Source organism: Syngnathus floridae, chromosome 9 (genome assembly GCF_059516105.1).
Source record: "Syngnathus floridae isolate MCC-2025c chromosome 9, RoL_Sflo_1.0, whole genome shotgun sequence".
Lineage (NCBI taxonomy): Eukaryota > Metazoa > Chordata > Actinopteri > Syngnathiformes > Syngnathidae > Syngnathus > Syngnathus floridae.
The window spans coordinates 3,406,117-3,421,155 of NC_142421.1; the positions used below are offsets into that span (position 1 = coordinate 3,406,117).

At 44.1% G+C, this 15,039-nt stretch overlaps 4 protein-coding genes across 4 annotated transcripts; all 4 read left to right on the forward strand.

Moving 5' to 3' along the window:
• Positions 1-469: 469 nt before the first annotated feature.
• LOC148392943 (cone cGMP-specific 3',5'-cyclic phosphodiesterase subunit alpha'-like) lies at positions 470-5,818 on the forward strand. Its single transcript, XM_088384226.1, has 21 exons — positions 470-1,196; positions 1,261-1,413; positions 1,831-1,920; positions 1,993-2,133; positions 2,207-2,281; positions 2,406-2,470; positions 2,807-2,873; positions 2,962-3,009; positions 3,105-3,254; positions 3,322-3,465; positions 3,524-3,589; positions 3,668-3,814; positions 4,064-4,171; positions 4,255-4,364; positions 4,442-4,529; positions 4,599-4,699; positions 4,769-4,876; positions 4,960-5,023; positions 5,098-5,172; positions 5,300-5,383; positions 5,473-5,818. The coding sequence occupies exons 1-21, from the start codon at positions 729-731 to the stop codon at positions 5,659-5,661; spliced, it is 2,541 nt and encodes an 846-aa protein (XP_088240352.1). The 5' UTR covers positions 470-728; the 3' UTR covers positions 5,662-5,818.
• Positions 5,819-6,676: 858 nt separating this feature from the next.
• On the forward strand, positions 6,677-11,845 carry LOC148392944 (leucine-rich glioma-inactivated protein 1-like). Its single transcript, XM_088384231.1, has 8 exons — positions 6,677-7,117; positions 7,198-7,269; positions 7,941-8,012; positions 8,120-8,191; positions 8,577-8,648; positions 9,176-9,345; positions 9,446-9,610; positions 9,986-11,845. The coding sequence occupies exons 1-8, from the start codon at positions 6,891-6,893 to the stop codon at positions 10,801-10,803; spliced, it is 1,668 nt and encodes a 555-aa protein (XP_088240357.1). The 5' UTR covers positions 6,677-6,890; the 3' UTR covers positions 10,804-11,845.
• A 164-nt stretch (positions 11,846-12,009) lies between these two features.
• Positions 12,010-12,881, forward strand: LOC148392945 (high choriolytic enzyme 1-like). The gene has a single exon (XM_088384234.1). The coding sequence runs from the start codon at positions 12,063-12,065 to the stop codon at positions 12,879-12,881; it is 819 nt and encodes a 272-aa protein (XP_088240360.1). The 5' UTR covers positions 12,010-12,062.
• A 1,124-nt stretch (positions 12,882-14,005) lies between these two features.
• Positions 14,006-14,816, forward strand: LOC148392946 (high choriolytic enzyme 1-like). Its single transcript, XM_088384516.1, has one exon. The coding sequence runs from the start codon at positions 14,016-14,018 to the stop codon at positions 14,790-14,792; it is 777 nt and encodes a 258-aa protein (XP_088240642.1). The 5' UTR covers positions 14,006-14,015; the 3' UTR covers positions 14,793-14,816.
• Positions 14,817-15,039: the final 223 nt, after the last annotated feature.

Here is a 15,039-nt window from a genome sequence, read left to right on the forward strand (position 1 = left end):
GATAAGATGAATAGCTCAAAAGAGCTTTTCTTTGTTAATCCCTTTTCTAAACTATTTAAAGTCACAGATTATTGCTTGGGAAATAACTGGGCAGGCAGTGATGCATCATGTGTTATCACCGTTGCACCAAAAAGAATGAACAATAAACTTCCCATTCAACATCAACGATTTATAAATTAATTAAACCTTGCGTAAAAGAGTTTGTTCAACACGAGGCTACGTTTAGAAAATACCCGCTGACACTAGTAATCAAACTCACTCCCTTTGAGAAATCCTCGCTAATCCAGTCAACTCTACCTCACACTCTGACTCTCAATTTACTACAGGTTCAAAACAAACATTCAAATAATAGCTATTGTAAGAATTTAGACCAGCAAAACACCGCTGGAATTAAGAGGTGGATTAAGTCCCCGCTAATTCTTCGACAGCAAATGCACATCCGGCTACGGACGGTAAGGATACCCGGATGTTATTTTGTTGATGCCATAACTCTGCAATTATCCATGATGGGTCAAAGGTCAAGTGGCTGGCTTTGCACGTTAAGAAAGCTCATGGGCTTTATGACGCTTGCGTCAGCAGTCACCAGGATCCCCTTAGTAAGCCACTGGATGCCGTCTGTTCCCCGGGGTGGGGGCGAAAGCGGGAACTTAGTAGGGGCTTCGGGTCGTCACAGTGACTGCACTTGAAGGAGCATCTTTGGATTCTCACTCGAGGAGTGAAAAAAAAAAATGGGAGACAAAGACACCGTGGAGAAATTCCTGGACAACAACCCTCAGTTTTCCAAGGAGTACTATGACAAAAAAGTCAGGGCAGATGTTATCGCCACTGCCTTCGACAACAAGGTGCAAGTCCAAGACCCGTCCTCATACAATGACGCCACCACCATCCAGGAGGCTCAGTTTGTCTTCGAGCTGGTCAAGGAGATGCAAGGTAACATACCGATGGAAAAGGCCTTGCACAAAGTTCTCCAGAGGATCGCGCTGCTGGTCCAGGCGGACCGTTGCAGCTACTTCAGCTACCGGGCGCGCAACGGAACGCCCGAGCTGACGACGATCCTCTTTGACGTCACCCACAATTCCGCATTTGAGAAGAACCTGGTCAACCCCAACGTGGAAATCGTTTTCCCCACGGACATGGGAATCGTCGGGTGGACGGCGCACTCCAAGAAGCCTCAAAATATCGCCGACGTGAAGAAGGTGAGCCCGTCTCAGTTTATTACCAAATCAGTGTTTTAATTTTTTTTTTCTTGTGTACTTCTAGGACTCTCATTTCAGCGACTTTGTGGACAAGCAGACTAAATACACCACCAAATGCATGATGACCGCTCCCATCTTGAGCGAAAAGGATCCCATCGGCGTTATCATGGCGCTCAACAAGCAAGGGGCTGACGCCTTCTCCAAGAGTGACCAGGAGGTATTTTGCTCTCACTGGACATTGAGGGGGCAGTTATTACAACCCACCAGCAGGAGGCAGGCTTCATACCCGATAGAGTAAGGGAGAGGGGGTGGGAGCCAACCACAGGTGTACCTAATGAAATGTCTCACGTGTTAGCATTAGTATTAGCGTAAATACAGCATACTAATCTCGCTTTGCAGATAACGAAAAGGTCACTGACCTGTATATTTTAAAGCCATCGTCTGTTTCAGAATCCACTTAGTGTGGAAGAGCTCAGACTTTATTTTTCTCTCTGTGACCTCTTGGAGGTCTTTATGAAAAGGATAAACATCCATCTATCTGTTGTTGTTGTTTTTTAGTTTTGTTTTTTTGCACTTTTGCTAATTGGGGTGATTATTTTCCATATTGGGAATTAATCTTTTTATTTGAAAACAGCTCTTCAATAAATATGTCAACTTTGCATCTGTGGTTGCCCTCCAAGCGCACACTGCCAACATGTGGGATGTGGAGTCCAGAAGAAGCCAGGTACACAAATGCCTCACAACCAATGAACAATGCACACATTAAAAAAGTTAAAGACACACGCACTCCCCTCAGGTGCTTCTGTGGTCGGCCAGTAAAGTTTTTGAGGAACTGACGGACATCGAGAGGCAGTTTCACAAAGCCTTGTACACGGTCAGGACTTACATCAAGTGCGAGAGGTACTCGGTGGGGCTTCTGGACATGACCAAAGACAAAGTGAGCCAGATAATGGATACTTGAAAATTGATATTTTTTACTTAATTTTCATTATGAAGCTGTGTTTTTTTAGGAATTTTTTGATGAGTGGGGCATCAAACTCGGAGAAGAGGAGCCCTACAAGGGTCCCAAGACACCTGATGGCAGAGTATGTTTATTTATCAAAATAGAAAGGGCTCGTTGTAAAAGCTTATTTATTGAAGAAAGTTTTTTTTGTTGTTGGATTTAATATAGACTAAAAAAAAATAATAAATGTGTTGCCATCCATTTAGGAAATTAACTTCTACAAGATCATTGACTATCTGCTGGAAGACAAAGAGGAAATTAAAGTTATACCGTAAGTACACTGAAGCAAAAAAATAAAAACCTGAGCTCTTGTAAGGCGTGCTAAGGTCTTTAGGGACATAAAACTGTTGATGGAAATATTTCACAATTTTATTTATTATTTTTTAAATTTGATTATAGCTTACAGCTAACGAAAATCTCAAATTTGACATTTACAAAAAATTTAACATTAAATGACTTTACAAATTAGGAAAAACATTGATGTGTTTATTGGATCTGTAAAATGTACAAGTTTAACATTTTGAACAGCTCGACTGAAATGTGAACTTTTCTTCCATATTATAATCAATCACGTGAAATGCTAACTAATTCCCGTGTGACATGCTAGCGGCCCCCCTGTGGATCACTGGGCTCTGGTCAGCGGACTGCCAAGCTACGTGGCCGAGAATGGATTTGTAAGATCCCTGTTTTGGAACAGAAATTTCTGAAAGATCTTTCTTTATCTACTCTTTTATAAACGTCTATTCTTTTCCCTACTTCTAGATTTGCAACATGATGAATGCTGGGGCGGATGAGTATTTTTCATTTCAGGTGAGACTTGAAACTATTTCCTGACTCAAAGAATCGACTCATCTGTGCTCTCAACAAATCTAGTGCGTGTCATGCCTGCGTATTTCAACTTACAGAAAGGCGCAGTTGATGAGAGCGGCTGGACGATCAAGAACGTCCTCTCCCTCCCTATCGTCAACAAAAAGGAAGAAATCGTCGGCGTCGCCACCTTCTTCAATAGGAGCGACGGCAAACCCTTTGACGAAAACGACGAACAAATCACTGAAGTATGTCCGAACGGTGAGATGGCTTAAAAAGAATGCAGTCTTATTTTATTTAAATGTGTGTCTAAAGGCCCTGACCCAGTTCCTGGGCTGGTCCACTCTGAATAGCGACACGTACGAGAAACTTAACAGGACCGAGTGGGGTAAAGACGTGGCGCAGGAAATGCTCATGTACCAAACCAAGGCAACTCCAAATGACGTGCAGACCATTTTGGTAAGACTCCAAACTTAATGGCTGACGTCAGAAGGTAAAAAGTTCTCAAAATCTTTAGAGCACTCAAGAAAAGTTTGGTTCTACGCCTGAGGACTGTGACCAGAAGGAGATGTACAAACTACTGGTAGGCACCCAAACACGTCAATTATTTTAGGAGCACTATGTTTTGTTGATGATGCTAAAATTCGCCGCACACATCCAGAGAGCCAACATTCCCGAATCCAAGACGGTGGATCTGATCGAGTTCAGCTTCAGTGACTTCCCGCTGTCCGAGTTCGACCTCATCAAGTGCGGCATCCGCTGTTTCTTCGAGCTGGGCGTGGTTGAAAAGTTTAAAGTCCCGGCGGAGGTAAGAGCCTATTTTTCACTTCCAGTTGAAGTTCTAAAAAACGACTTATAAAACAAATGAGAAGTAAACATTCTGTAATATCATCAGGAAAACCGCGATGTCGCTAGCTTTATGCTAACAAATAATGTGAAACGCTATAGACAGGCTAACAAAATTTAGCATCAAGGTTAATTCATTATAAACCTTGCTAGAACTATTATTTAAAAATTTGCGATAAGAGAAATTGAGTGCTTTTATTTTTTTCCGCAGGTCCTAACGCGCTGGATGTACACCGTTCGCAAAGGTTACCGTGACATCACCTACCACAACTGGCGGCACGGCTTCAACGTGGGGCAAACCATGTTCACCCTCCTGCTTGTGAGTCAGAAGAATGGGTCAACCCTTCCCTGTTTGCTTTGTGGCTTTTCTTACAACAACACCTCGCTTTCTTCCAAAACAAGACGGGCAAGCTGAAGAAGTACTATTCGGATCTTGACGCCTTTGCCATGGTGGCTTCTGGATTCTGCCACGACATTGACCACAGGGGGACCAATAACCTCTACCAGACAAAGTAAGGCGATAAATCCGGGTTCCCACAGGTCATTAAAAAAAATATATGTTTTTTATGGTTGTGATGGACTCTTGTAGGAGCGCATCACCGCTGGCCAGACTTCACAGCAGCTCGATAATGGAGCGACATCACTTGGAGTACAGCAAAACGCTCATGGCGGATGAGGTAGGCCCTCACAAGATTCTTTTTTGAGCAACAAATCCAACAGCGAATCTAATCACATCTCCATTCCAGAACTTAAATATCTTCCAAAACCTGCAAAAGCGCCAGTTTGAGACTGTGCAGCATTTATTTGAAGTCTGCATCATCGCTACTGACCTCGCCCTTTATTTCAAGTAAGTCAGCGGCGCCATTTTGTTTTTTTGTGTTTCTGGAAATTTACAACTGATTTTCTTCACCACCAGGAAGAGAACAATGTTCCAGAAAATCGTGGATGTGATGGAGACGATTCCAGAAGAGAAAACAAAAGTCGACTACATCTCCAACAACCCCACCAGGAAGGAGATCATCATGTAAACTCAAAATGAATCCCCAAAAGGTTTTGGTCCCTTTTTTTTCTTATATGGCAAATAAGAGATTTTTTTTTTCCCTGCAGGGCAATGATGATGACGGCATGTGATCTGTCAGCCATTACAAAACCGTGGGAGGTTCAGAGTAAGGTGAGTTTTCTTCTGCTCTGGAATTGTGATCTTTTCTCAGCAGACTCCAGATTTGACAAATCCATCTTCTTCAGGTAGCTTTGATGGTGGCAGCAGAATTCTGGGAGCAGGGAGACTTGGAGAGGACCGTCCTTGAGCAGCAGCCTATTGTAAGAACTTGCTGTCAGAAGGAAATGAGAAGAGCAGCTGTGATTGGCTATTTCAAAAAGTCAGCTGTGAACACACCCTCAACGGCGTAGCCTTCCCTCTCTCATAACCAACTTGTGTCTTCTTTAGCCAATGATGGACAGAAATCATGCTGACGAGCTACCCAAGATGCAATGCGGCTTCATTGATTTTGTCTGCTCTTTTGTGTATAAGGTAAAAGAAACATTTTTTGGGGGAAAACTTTCTAATCCAGTTCCTAACGAAGGCCTGCTGTCACTTCATCCTTCCGACCATGTTTGCAGGAGTTTGCACGCTTCCACTCAGAGATCACTCCCATGTTCACTGGTCTGAACAACAACCGGGGGGAGTGGAAAGCACTCGCCGACGTCCACGAGGCCAAAATGAAGGCCATTGAAGAGGAGAAGAAAAGACTGGAAGGTGGAGAGCACAGTGAGGCGGTCGGCAAGGCAAAGACTTGTGTCATCTGCTAAAATTGCTGTGTGGATTTTTTAAGCATATGCACACGAAAAAGTTACATTTTCACTAATACACCCCTGGAACGCAGCCCCGCCCCTCCTTTCTACATAAATTAAAAATAATTCAACCAGCAAGGCCAAGAGCACCACAAGACAAATGATCCTTTGTTAAAATAGCAATATTATTTAATGGACATTAGCATGTGTCGAGCATGACATGTAAATAAAGTCTATTTTTGAAAATCAGCCCAGTGTTGTCCTGAGCGATTTTCTCATCACACCACAATCATGTCCAGTGTTCTCCGAGGAGCTCATAAAAAATGCCATTTGTCTCCTTCTGGGAATTAGCTTTCTCTCCCTCTCTCCTCTACACGCATGCTCATAACATGATTGGTCTCGTCCCCGCTCCTAAAGCATCCCCTAAGTGCTCGTAAAAAAGAAATCCCTGACTGCCTGTGGCTAAAATTGCATTATCGTGATAAACAGATACCGGATATGAAATGTTGTAATCTTATTGGAGGAGACTTGTGTTTGAGAGACATCTTTATTTAGGCTGGCAGTCCGGAAACACTGGGTTATTTTTGTTTTGTTTTTCTTAGGATTGTATTGCAATTATTGTAAATATTGTAACGAGCGGAGGGTAAGGGGGCGGTTATTACATGCAGGCACACCAGCTGTCACTATGACAGGGGGCACTCCCCACACCCCATAACACAAGGAACAGTCACGTCTCAAGTCCATTAGTCGCCATGGAAACAATCCATGGAAACTCAAGCAGAAAACATATTTGCGAAACCGGTGACATGCATTTTCACACCAAACAATGATCAATCCCCCCCACTCGTGGAATGACAAGCATTTTGATATCAAAGAATATCAACGATGAGACTGACTATTCGGATTGATCCACCCACCCACCAGTGGAAATGACATGCATTTTCTCCAGCTGATTCACCACAGAGCTCACACCTCCTCCTCTCCTTTTTCCTCTTTCTCCTCCTCTTGCGCTCCCCCTGCCCCCCCCCAAACCATAAGGCGTGGTTTTTACTCGGATGGTGATGCGAGCTCCGTCTGCTCCCGCTGGGCTTCCCCCACCTGCGCCCGTGCACACTTGCGCTCCCTCTTGTTGAGTGAGTGAGTCGAATTATTTGACATTTCTTTTTTCTGCTGCGTGATCCTCACCACGGAGAAGAGGCTCGCCGCGCGGATAAACAAGCGGCGGCGGAGGAGGAGGAGAGCGGTTGATGCGCGGAGGACGCACCGGGAGGAGGATGGCTCCCACACCGCGCCGAGCATCCCCGTGGCTCGTCGCGCTCGCGCTCGTGCTGGCGTGCGCGGGGCCGCCGCCGGTGGACTGCAGGAGGGCCCGGCAACCGCGGTGCCCCGCGTCCTGCACATGCACCAAAGACAACGCGCTGTGCGAGAGCGCCGGCCTCATCCCCAGAGCCTTCCCGCCTGATGTTATCTCTCTGTAAGGCAGCTTCTTCCAAATCCTCCTTCCTCCTCCTCCTCCTCTTCATTGCAGTGTTTTTGTTCGATTCCCTTGCTCAGGTCTTTCGTCAAGTCGGAATTCACAGAGATCCCCAGGGAGAGCTTCATCCACACGCCCGCCCTGCACCTCCTGTGAGCAAACTCGTGCAATTCTCCCCTCCCTGTACTGTATTTAGTCTTTTTTCTATTTTGCTGCAAACTAACGCCATGTTGGGATCTCACTGAGTTCTTTCCAAATCCAGTGATGCCTTAAGATGTCAGTAAAAAGTCATCTTTGACCACGTTTGTAAACGAAAACAAACTCATCTCAAACCATCCTTCCAGATTTAAATAGCCTACGTAAGTCAAATATTAGCTTTCGCTTAAAAAAAAAGAACAATTTCAATATATCTTCTAAGAAGGAATACTATTAAATATGTCACAAATTAAACAGTTTGTGCATCATGATTTCATGTTGCAATTGATTGTGTTGCTCCTTCTGGTATACTCGCTTTGGCCACCAGAGGGCGGTATAATGCACACACACAAATGAAGAGTCACCGCTTCGTCCGGGGTAATAATTAGGCCATATATGACATTTTCTCATTCGTTAGCATTAAGATAGCTTTTTATTGTTATTTTAAGAATATATTCGATGTGCCACCATTAACCTAAACTTTATTATGATCAGAATTAAGACCATTTGAACGGCTAAACTTTATTTGGAGTTAACAATGTTTTTTGAATGATTTAATGATTTTCTTTTTTAGATTTATATTTTCAAGGTAGAGGAATGCTGAGTAACATTTGACATCTCTGTGCAGCCTCTTCACGGCCAATAACCTGGAGTCTCTAGATGAGGACGCTTTCCTCGGCCTTCCTCATCTGGAATATCTGTGAGTGGTGGACACACGAATCAACTGCAGAACCAAAGTTCTAAAAAATGTGTTCTTGTCACATTTTCTCGAGACTTCCTTGAGCACTGTTTATCTTTTCATCAAAGGTTCATTGAAAACAACCAGATCAATTCCATATCGCCGTACGCTTTCCGAGGATTGAAAACCTTGGTGCATCTGTAAGTATTCTATACTGAGAGGTTTCTGTATCATATCTAAAAATAAAAATAAGGACACCACAAATTATAATCCAGAGCATTTTGAAGGGGGAATTAATTGTGCTTTAAATACGTTTCCGCTCTGCCATTTATGATAGATGAACAGTGCGCCAGAAATAGACAAGAACTCTGGCGGTGTGTTAAGCTTGTGCATTTTCTGCAGTTTCACTTGACATGACTAAAGGCCGACCTAATCTGCAGTTGACTAAAAGAAACTGACGAAAAACATCTGCGCTGAGGTGTTACTCCTCCTATTGCGCAATCTTGCGTGTTAATCATTACCATAAAACGAGCAGAAGAGGAGGAGCTTTTGGTCTCCGTGATGACTTTTTTTTTATTCCTACAGGAGTCTGGCTTTTAATAATCTTGAAACCCTCCCCAAAGATTTGTTCAAGGGCCTGGAAGCCTTGACTAAAGTGTAAGTATCACTTCTGAACACTTACGAGCGTGAAGAATTGCATAATGAGTTACATAATGGGCCAAACTATGCAAACATGAACAATGAGTTTCTTGTCAAGCGGCCTCTATATTTAGTTGACGGCATCGTTACGCCTCTCCGTCCGAGGCTCTAAAAGTGTGGGGGCAAGCTGGCACATTTCACACCATTAAAATTGCACGAGGGGGTGAATTTGGAACTAATGAGACTGTGAACGTGTCTGCGACTTCCCTCCGGTCCTTCTCTCGGTTTTAATGAGCACAGTAGAAATGTGAATGCAATTCCGGGTACAAAAATAAACTTCCTACAATTCAGGGTCAAACTGTTTTGAAGTGTCTTCCCACACGGACTAATTCTACGCTCAGATTGGCTAACAACAGCTAGCTACATTCTGATTCGCTCACAAACACGTCACTCGCCAAGCCCCGCCTTTAAAGCCAAACACTTTCAAAGTCAAAAATACTATGAGTGTCTTTCTATCAATCTCAAATGTTTAAATTGTTTTCTAGAGACCTACGAGGGAACCGCTTCACGTGCGACTGTAAGCTGAAGTGGTTGGTGGAGTGGATCTACAGCACAAACGCCACAGTGGATCAAATCTACTGCAAAGGCCCGTCAGCACTGCAGGACAAGAGGATCAATGACCTCATGCCGCAGTCCTTCGACTGCATCACCACAGGTGCTCTTTGGCGGCCATTTTGAAATGGCTGATAGCTGGTTGGTTAGCTGCTTGTTAGCTAAATGTCTGTTTTGGTTGGTTGCTTGTCCCTCTCTCTCAGAATTTGCTTCATACCAGTCCCTCAAGTTTGAATCCATATCCGTGGAGGCCTTTACCTTCGGCGAAGACCAGTATGTGGTTTTTGCTCAGCCCTTCATTGGCAAGTGTAGCTTCCTGGAGTGGGACCATGTCGAGATGGTCTTCAGGAATTTTGATGATATTGACAGTAAGTATAAAAAGAAGTACAAGAAGTCCAAGTTTCGATCTGCTCTGCTTAACTGCACATTCAAACGAGTAACGTCATCTAATAAAACTGCCACACACACGCATAGTACCGAGATGATGTCATTCCTGTTTACTCAAGCCACTTGTGTCATTTACATGAACCACAATCACGGAGAAACAAATCAATTCCGAATGTGCAGGAAGAAGGAACATTTGGTTCTAGATTTAGCTACACTTTAATCAAAATGTTTTTTCCTCCAGAAAGCAGCGGTTGAGATTGAGTAAAAAAAACTGTTGTCTAAATTTTAATAGTTTGTTTTCATCTGCAAACAACCCCAATTTATTACGCAAAAATGAACGATTGTCTCCACGCCAGGCACTTCCACGGTGATCTGCAAACCTCTGGTGATCGACAACCAGCTCTTCATCATCGTGGCTCAGCTCTTCGGCGGCTCGCACATCTACAAGCGCGACACCTCAGCCAACAAGTTCATCAAGCTCCAAGGCATCGACATCCTCAAGATCCGCAAGCCCAACGACGTGGAGACTTTCCGCATCGACGGCGAGTCCTTCTTCGCCATCGCCGACAGCTCCAAGGCCGGCTCCACCACCATTTACAAGTGGAACGGCAACGGCTTTTACTCGCACCAGTCGCTGCACCCCTGGTACCGCGACACCGACGTGGAGTACATGGAGATCTCCTCCAAGCCTCACCTCATCCTGTCCAGCAGCTCCCAGAGGCCCGTCATCTACCAGTGGAACAAAGTCACCAAGCTCTTCGAGCGGCGTACCGACATCCCCGAGATGGAGGACGTCTACGCCGTCAAGCATTTCAAGGTCAAATCGGACCTCTTCCTCTGCCTGACGCGCTTCATCGGCGATTCCAAGGTGATGCGCTGGGACGGCGCCCTCTTCAGGGAACTGCAGACGGTGCCGTCGCGCGGCTCCATGGTGTTCCAGCCGTTAGCGGTGGGCAGCTGGCTGTACGCCATCTTGGGTAGCGACTACTCCTTCACTCAGGTGTACCGCTGGGATGCCAAGAAAGGCGAGTTCGTCCATTTCCAGGAGCTCAACATCCAGGCGCCCAGGGCCTTCTCGCCCGTGTCCATCGACAACCGCCAGTTCTTGCTAGCCTCCAGTTTCAAAGGGAAAACGCAGATTTACGAGCATCTGGTCATCGACCTGAGCAACTGAACGGGTACGCCGAGATGACGGCTGATGCTATCTTGAGAAAGGCGCGCATTATTACACAATGTGTTCTCCTTTCAAAGTGGGCAAAAGTATTGGGACATGTTGAAAAAAATAAAGGAATTAATTTAAAAATAAATAAATATATTTGAAAATAAATAAATAAAAAGAAACTAGATCACGCTCACTTTAAAAATTCAGAGACTCAAGAATGATTTAGTTAGACATGAAAATTTCTAGGATCCACAAAAATAAATACATTTGAAAATAAATAAATAAAATAAACATTAAAAAGAAAGAAAAACTTGATCACGCTCATTTAAGAAATTTAAAGAATCAAAAATTATTTAGTCAACATGAAATTCGCTAGGATCCACAAAATGTCATTTTTTCAGATTTTCCCTTTTTCCAGGTTGTCCCAATACTTTTTCCTCTGCAGATTATATTTTAGTCGCATCAAGATTGGGCGTAATGCATGCATCTCAAGCTAGAATCAGACTTCCTGCATGATCAGGCCGTCCACGCATCATCATCATCATCATCCGCAAATCCAGAATGTGCATTAGAACATGACTTTTGCCACGCGTTACATTTGTCCGCTCATGTATGTATCAGCACAAAGTCATGCTCACGTGGAACTTTTCAACCAATCTGCCAAAAAAAAAGAAATGTTTACATTTTTCAAATTTGTAAAAAAAAAAAAAAGAAGCTTTTGTAAGGGTCAACAGCAGTGACATTGATATTTAACAAAATCTGCCTTCCTCACCTTGTACATTTTACTCATGAATGTTTGTATTTTTAAACGATTGATATGTTTTTTTTCAGGAGCGCTCGAGATTTGTTTCACTTTCATGTACGCAAACCGATACAAACTAAACAGCCATCTGTTTTCCATTCTACTTTTTTCAAAACTCATTTGGTTGCCAGGTCTAGCTGTGCCGAATCTGAATTGTAGCAGCAGCGGCGGCGGCTCGGACCGTGTTGACGGTTAGGATGACATCATCGCTGACTAACATTGCGCTATTTCAATAAAAGCTTCAATCACTGATTAGTCTCAGGTGAGCTTGCAGCATGATCCCCGATTTCTGTCGTTATTTTTGGACTTCTCTTTTTTTTTTTGAAGCAACTTGGTGGATGTTGACTTTTTTACTGATCAGTGTCAGTGGAGTCCACCCTTGAGAGGTTTACAGAAGCTTAGCAATGAGGACCTCAACCCAAAATCCTCCCGTAACCACACCTGCAGCACAAAGTATAAATCAGTCAGAATGACCCAAACAGGACATCGATCTTCTCTCCATAGAATCGTGAAGATGAGTCACGTCGCCAGCCTGCTGATGCTCCTCCTGCTCGGACTCTCTCAGGCTTACCGGCTTGATGGCATCCAAGATGAGGAAGACTTGGTTGACATCTCCGCCAAAATCCTCGCCGCCAATAAAGACACTGATGAGATCCTCCTAGAAGGAGATATGCTGGTTTCTAAAACTAGGAACGCCCTGAAGTGCTTTCAACAGAGCTGCCTGTGGAAGAAAGCTTCCAACGGCCTTGTGTCGGTCCCTTACGTGGTGAGCCGAGACTTCCCCGCCGGGGAGAAGATGAAGATCGAGAAGGCCATGAGATCCTTCGACGGCACCACCTGCATCCGCTTCGTGCCCTGGACCGGCGAGTCCGATTACGTCAGCGTGGAGAACAAAAAGGGTTGCTTCTCGGCTCTGGGAAGGGTTGGCGGCAAGCAGGAGGTGTCCATCAATCGCGGCGGCTGCCTCTACCACGGCATCATTCAGCATGAGCTCAACCACGCTTTGGGCTTCCAGCACGAGCAGACCAGGAGCGACCGCGACAACCACGTCAAGATCAACTGGGAGAACATCGACCCGGAGGAGGCCTACAACTTCAACAGGCAGGACACCAACAACCTGAACACCCCGTACGACTACACCTCCGTAATGCACTACGGGAAAACGGCCTTCAGCATTAACGGGAAGGACACCATCACCCCCATCCCCAACGCCAACGTCCAGATCGGCCAGAGGTCTGGGATGTCCCAATGGGACATCAAGAGAATCAACCTTCTCTACGACTGTTAAAACAACACGTGTGATCTCTTGAGTATCTTCTCAATAAAGTCAATGCAATTCAAACACTTTTGGTCTCTTTGTGTGCCACGAAAATATGTGGAAAAACAAAAAAAAACAACTTCATGTCCCTGGAAGAGATTTGCTGATTTGCAGTGAGGGACAAAATTAGTTAAGATAACAAAAAAGAACGATTCAGATAAACAATTATTTGTTTTGTTTTGTATTTCTAAGCAAACAACCAATAAATTAACACAAAACTACAAAAAATAACAGATTCTTTATCACAAATGTTTTGGCCTTATGGTTTTAGCTTCCACTAAAAATAAAGGCAAACGAACCAAGAATTCAAAGTGTGATATAAATATAAACATTCAGGCAAATGGATACGTGGCTTTATTTGTTTTAAATTTTGTCTCACACTGCAGAGTGTGATGTCCAATTCTGATTTTTTTATTTTTTACATTGAATTCAATAACGGTTAAATTAATTTGTGTCAATACTATATGTTTCTATCTGTATAAAATAGTAGACTTGATTTTTTGTCTTGTTTAAATAAATAATTTATGGGGAAGTAGAAAGCTGTTGCATTTTTTTCTTATTAAAAATTTTTTTTGAGGAAGTGGAGGACTGAAACTCTTTAATGACATTTCCATTCATTTCAAAGGGGGAAAGGGGTGAAGGAACAAAAAAAACCCAGACAAATATCTTTTAAAAAATTAGACCCTCACAAATTGTCATTATAGTTTTTAAATATGCCACTTTAACATAATTTGAAAGTCACATCACCGCTTAAAAGCACCTAAGGTGTTTTCTTCTGTTTCTATGACTGACATTGTTGCAAAGAAATAAAGAGTTATATTTATACACTTGAAGTTTCTTTTAAAAAAAATACTGTATTTAGAGTAATCGTGAGTAAAGGTTTAGAAGGAGAGCTCAACTCAACTTGTCCAACCCAGTAAAGCATATTTACAAGAATAACAAAGCATCATCTCCAAAAGGCTCGTCAGTGGAGTCCACCCTTGAGCGGGTTTAGTAAGTCAGACCCCAACCCAAAATCCTGGTGGAGCCACACCTGTCAAGCAGAGTATAAAGAGACCTAGCTGACTCAAAGAAGACAAAAAGTCTCTCCATAGAAACTTCAAGATGTGTCGCTTCGCTAGCCTGCTGATGCTCCTCTTGCTTAGGCCCTCTCAGGCTTACCAGGATGACAACATGCAAGAGCAAGAGGAAGTCCCGATTGACATCTCCGACAAAATCCTCACCGCCAATAACGCCACTGATGAGATCCTCCTGGAAGGAGATATGCTGATTCCCAAAACTAGGAACGCCATAAAGTGCTGGTACTGGAACTGCCGGTGGATCAAATACAGCGACGGCTATGTGTCGATCCCTTACGTGGTGAGCCGAGACTTCCCCGAACGGGAGAAGCAGAAGATTGAGATGGCCATGAGGGCCTTCCACGGCACCACCTGTATCCGCTTCGTGCCCAGGACCGACGAGTTCGACTACATCAGTGTGGAGAGCAGAGGCGGTTGCTTCTCGTCACTGGGAAGGCAGGGCGGCAAGCAGGTGCTGTCCATCAACCGCTTTGGCTGCCTCTACCACGGCATCATCCTGCACGAGCTCATCCACGCTTTGGGCTTCCAGCACGAGCACACCAGGAGTGACCGTGACGGCTACGTCAGGATCAACTGGGAGAACATCGACCCAGAGACGGCCTACAATTTCATCAGGCAGGACACCAATAACCTGAACACTCCGTATGACTACACCTCAGTCATGCACTATGGGAAAACAGCCTTCAGCATCAACGGGAGGGACACCATCATCCCCATCCCTGACGCCAGGGTCCAGATCGGCCAGAGGTCTGAGATGTCCCAATGGGACATCAGGAGAATCAACCTTCTCTACGACTGTTAAAACAACACGTGTGATCTCTTGAGTATCTTCTCAATAAAGTCAATGCAATTCAAACACTTTTGGTCTCTTTGTGTGCCACAAACATCAACTGAAAGGAAACAATTAGCCACAAAATGGTGGCTTGAGTCAAGGCCCAAGCGTTTTTGCAATATACAGGCGTCAAGGAAGAAATTCATATTTGTTGTTTCAACGTCTATTTTATAAACATTTTGACAAATTCAAACCAAACCAACTTGAAGTTGTTTTG

Excerpts from the sequence above, each read along its gene's own strand:
- LOC148392946 (XM_088384516.1), top strand. The coding sequence starts at position 14,016 with ATGTGTCGCTTCGCTAGCCTGCTGATGCTCCTCTTGCTTAGGCCCTCT.
- LOC148392943 (XM_088384226.1), top strand. The coding sequence starts at position 729 with ATGGGAGACAAAGACACCGTGGAGAAATTCCTGGACAACAACCCTCAG. Across the intron at positions 2,471-2,806 it reads GAGGAAATTAAAGTTATACC|CGGCCCCCCTGTGGATCACT; the intron begins GTAAGTACACTG and ends GTGACATGCTAG. Across the intron at positions 5,173-5,299 it reads TCCTTGAGCAGCAGCCTATT|CCAATGATGGACAGAAATCA; the intron begins GTAAGAACTTGC and ends TGTCTTCTTTAG.
- LOC148392945 (XM_088384234.1), top strand. The coding sequence starts at position 12,063 with ATGACCCAAACAGGACATCGATCTTCTCTCCATAGAATCGTGAAGATG.
- LOC148392944 (XM_088384231.1), top strand. The coding sequence starts at position 6,891 with ATGCGCGGAGGACGCACCGGGAGGAGGATGGCTCCCACACCGCGCCGA. Across the intron at positions 8,013-8,119 it reads CTTCCTCATCTGGAATATCT|GTTCATTGAAAACAACCAGA; the intron begins GTGAGTGGTGGA and ends TTTTCATCAAAG. Across the intron at positions 9,346-9,445 it reads CTTCGACTGCATCACCACAG|AATTTGCTTCATACCAGTCC; the intron begins GTGCTCTTTGGC and ends CCTCTCTCTCAG.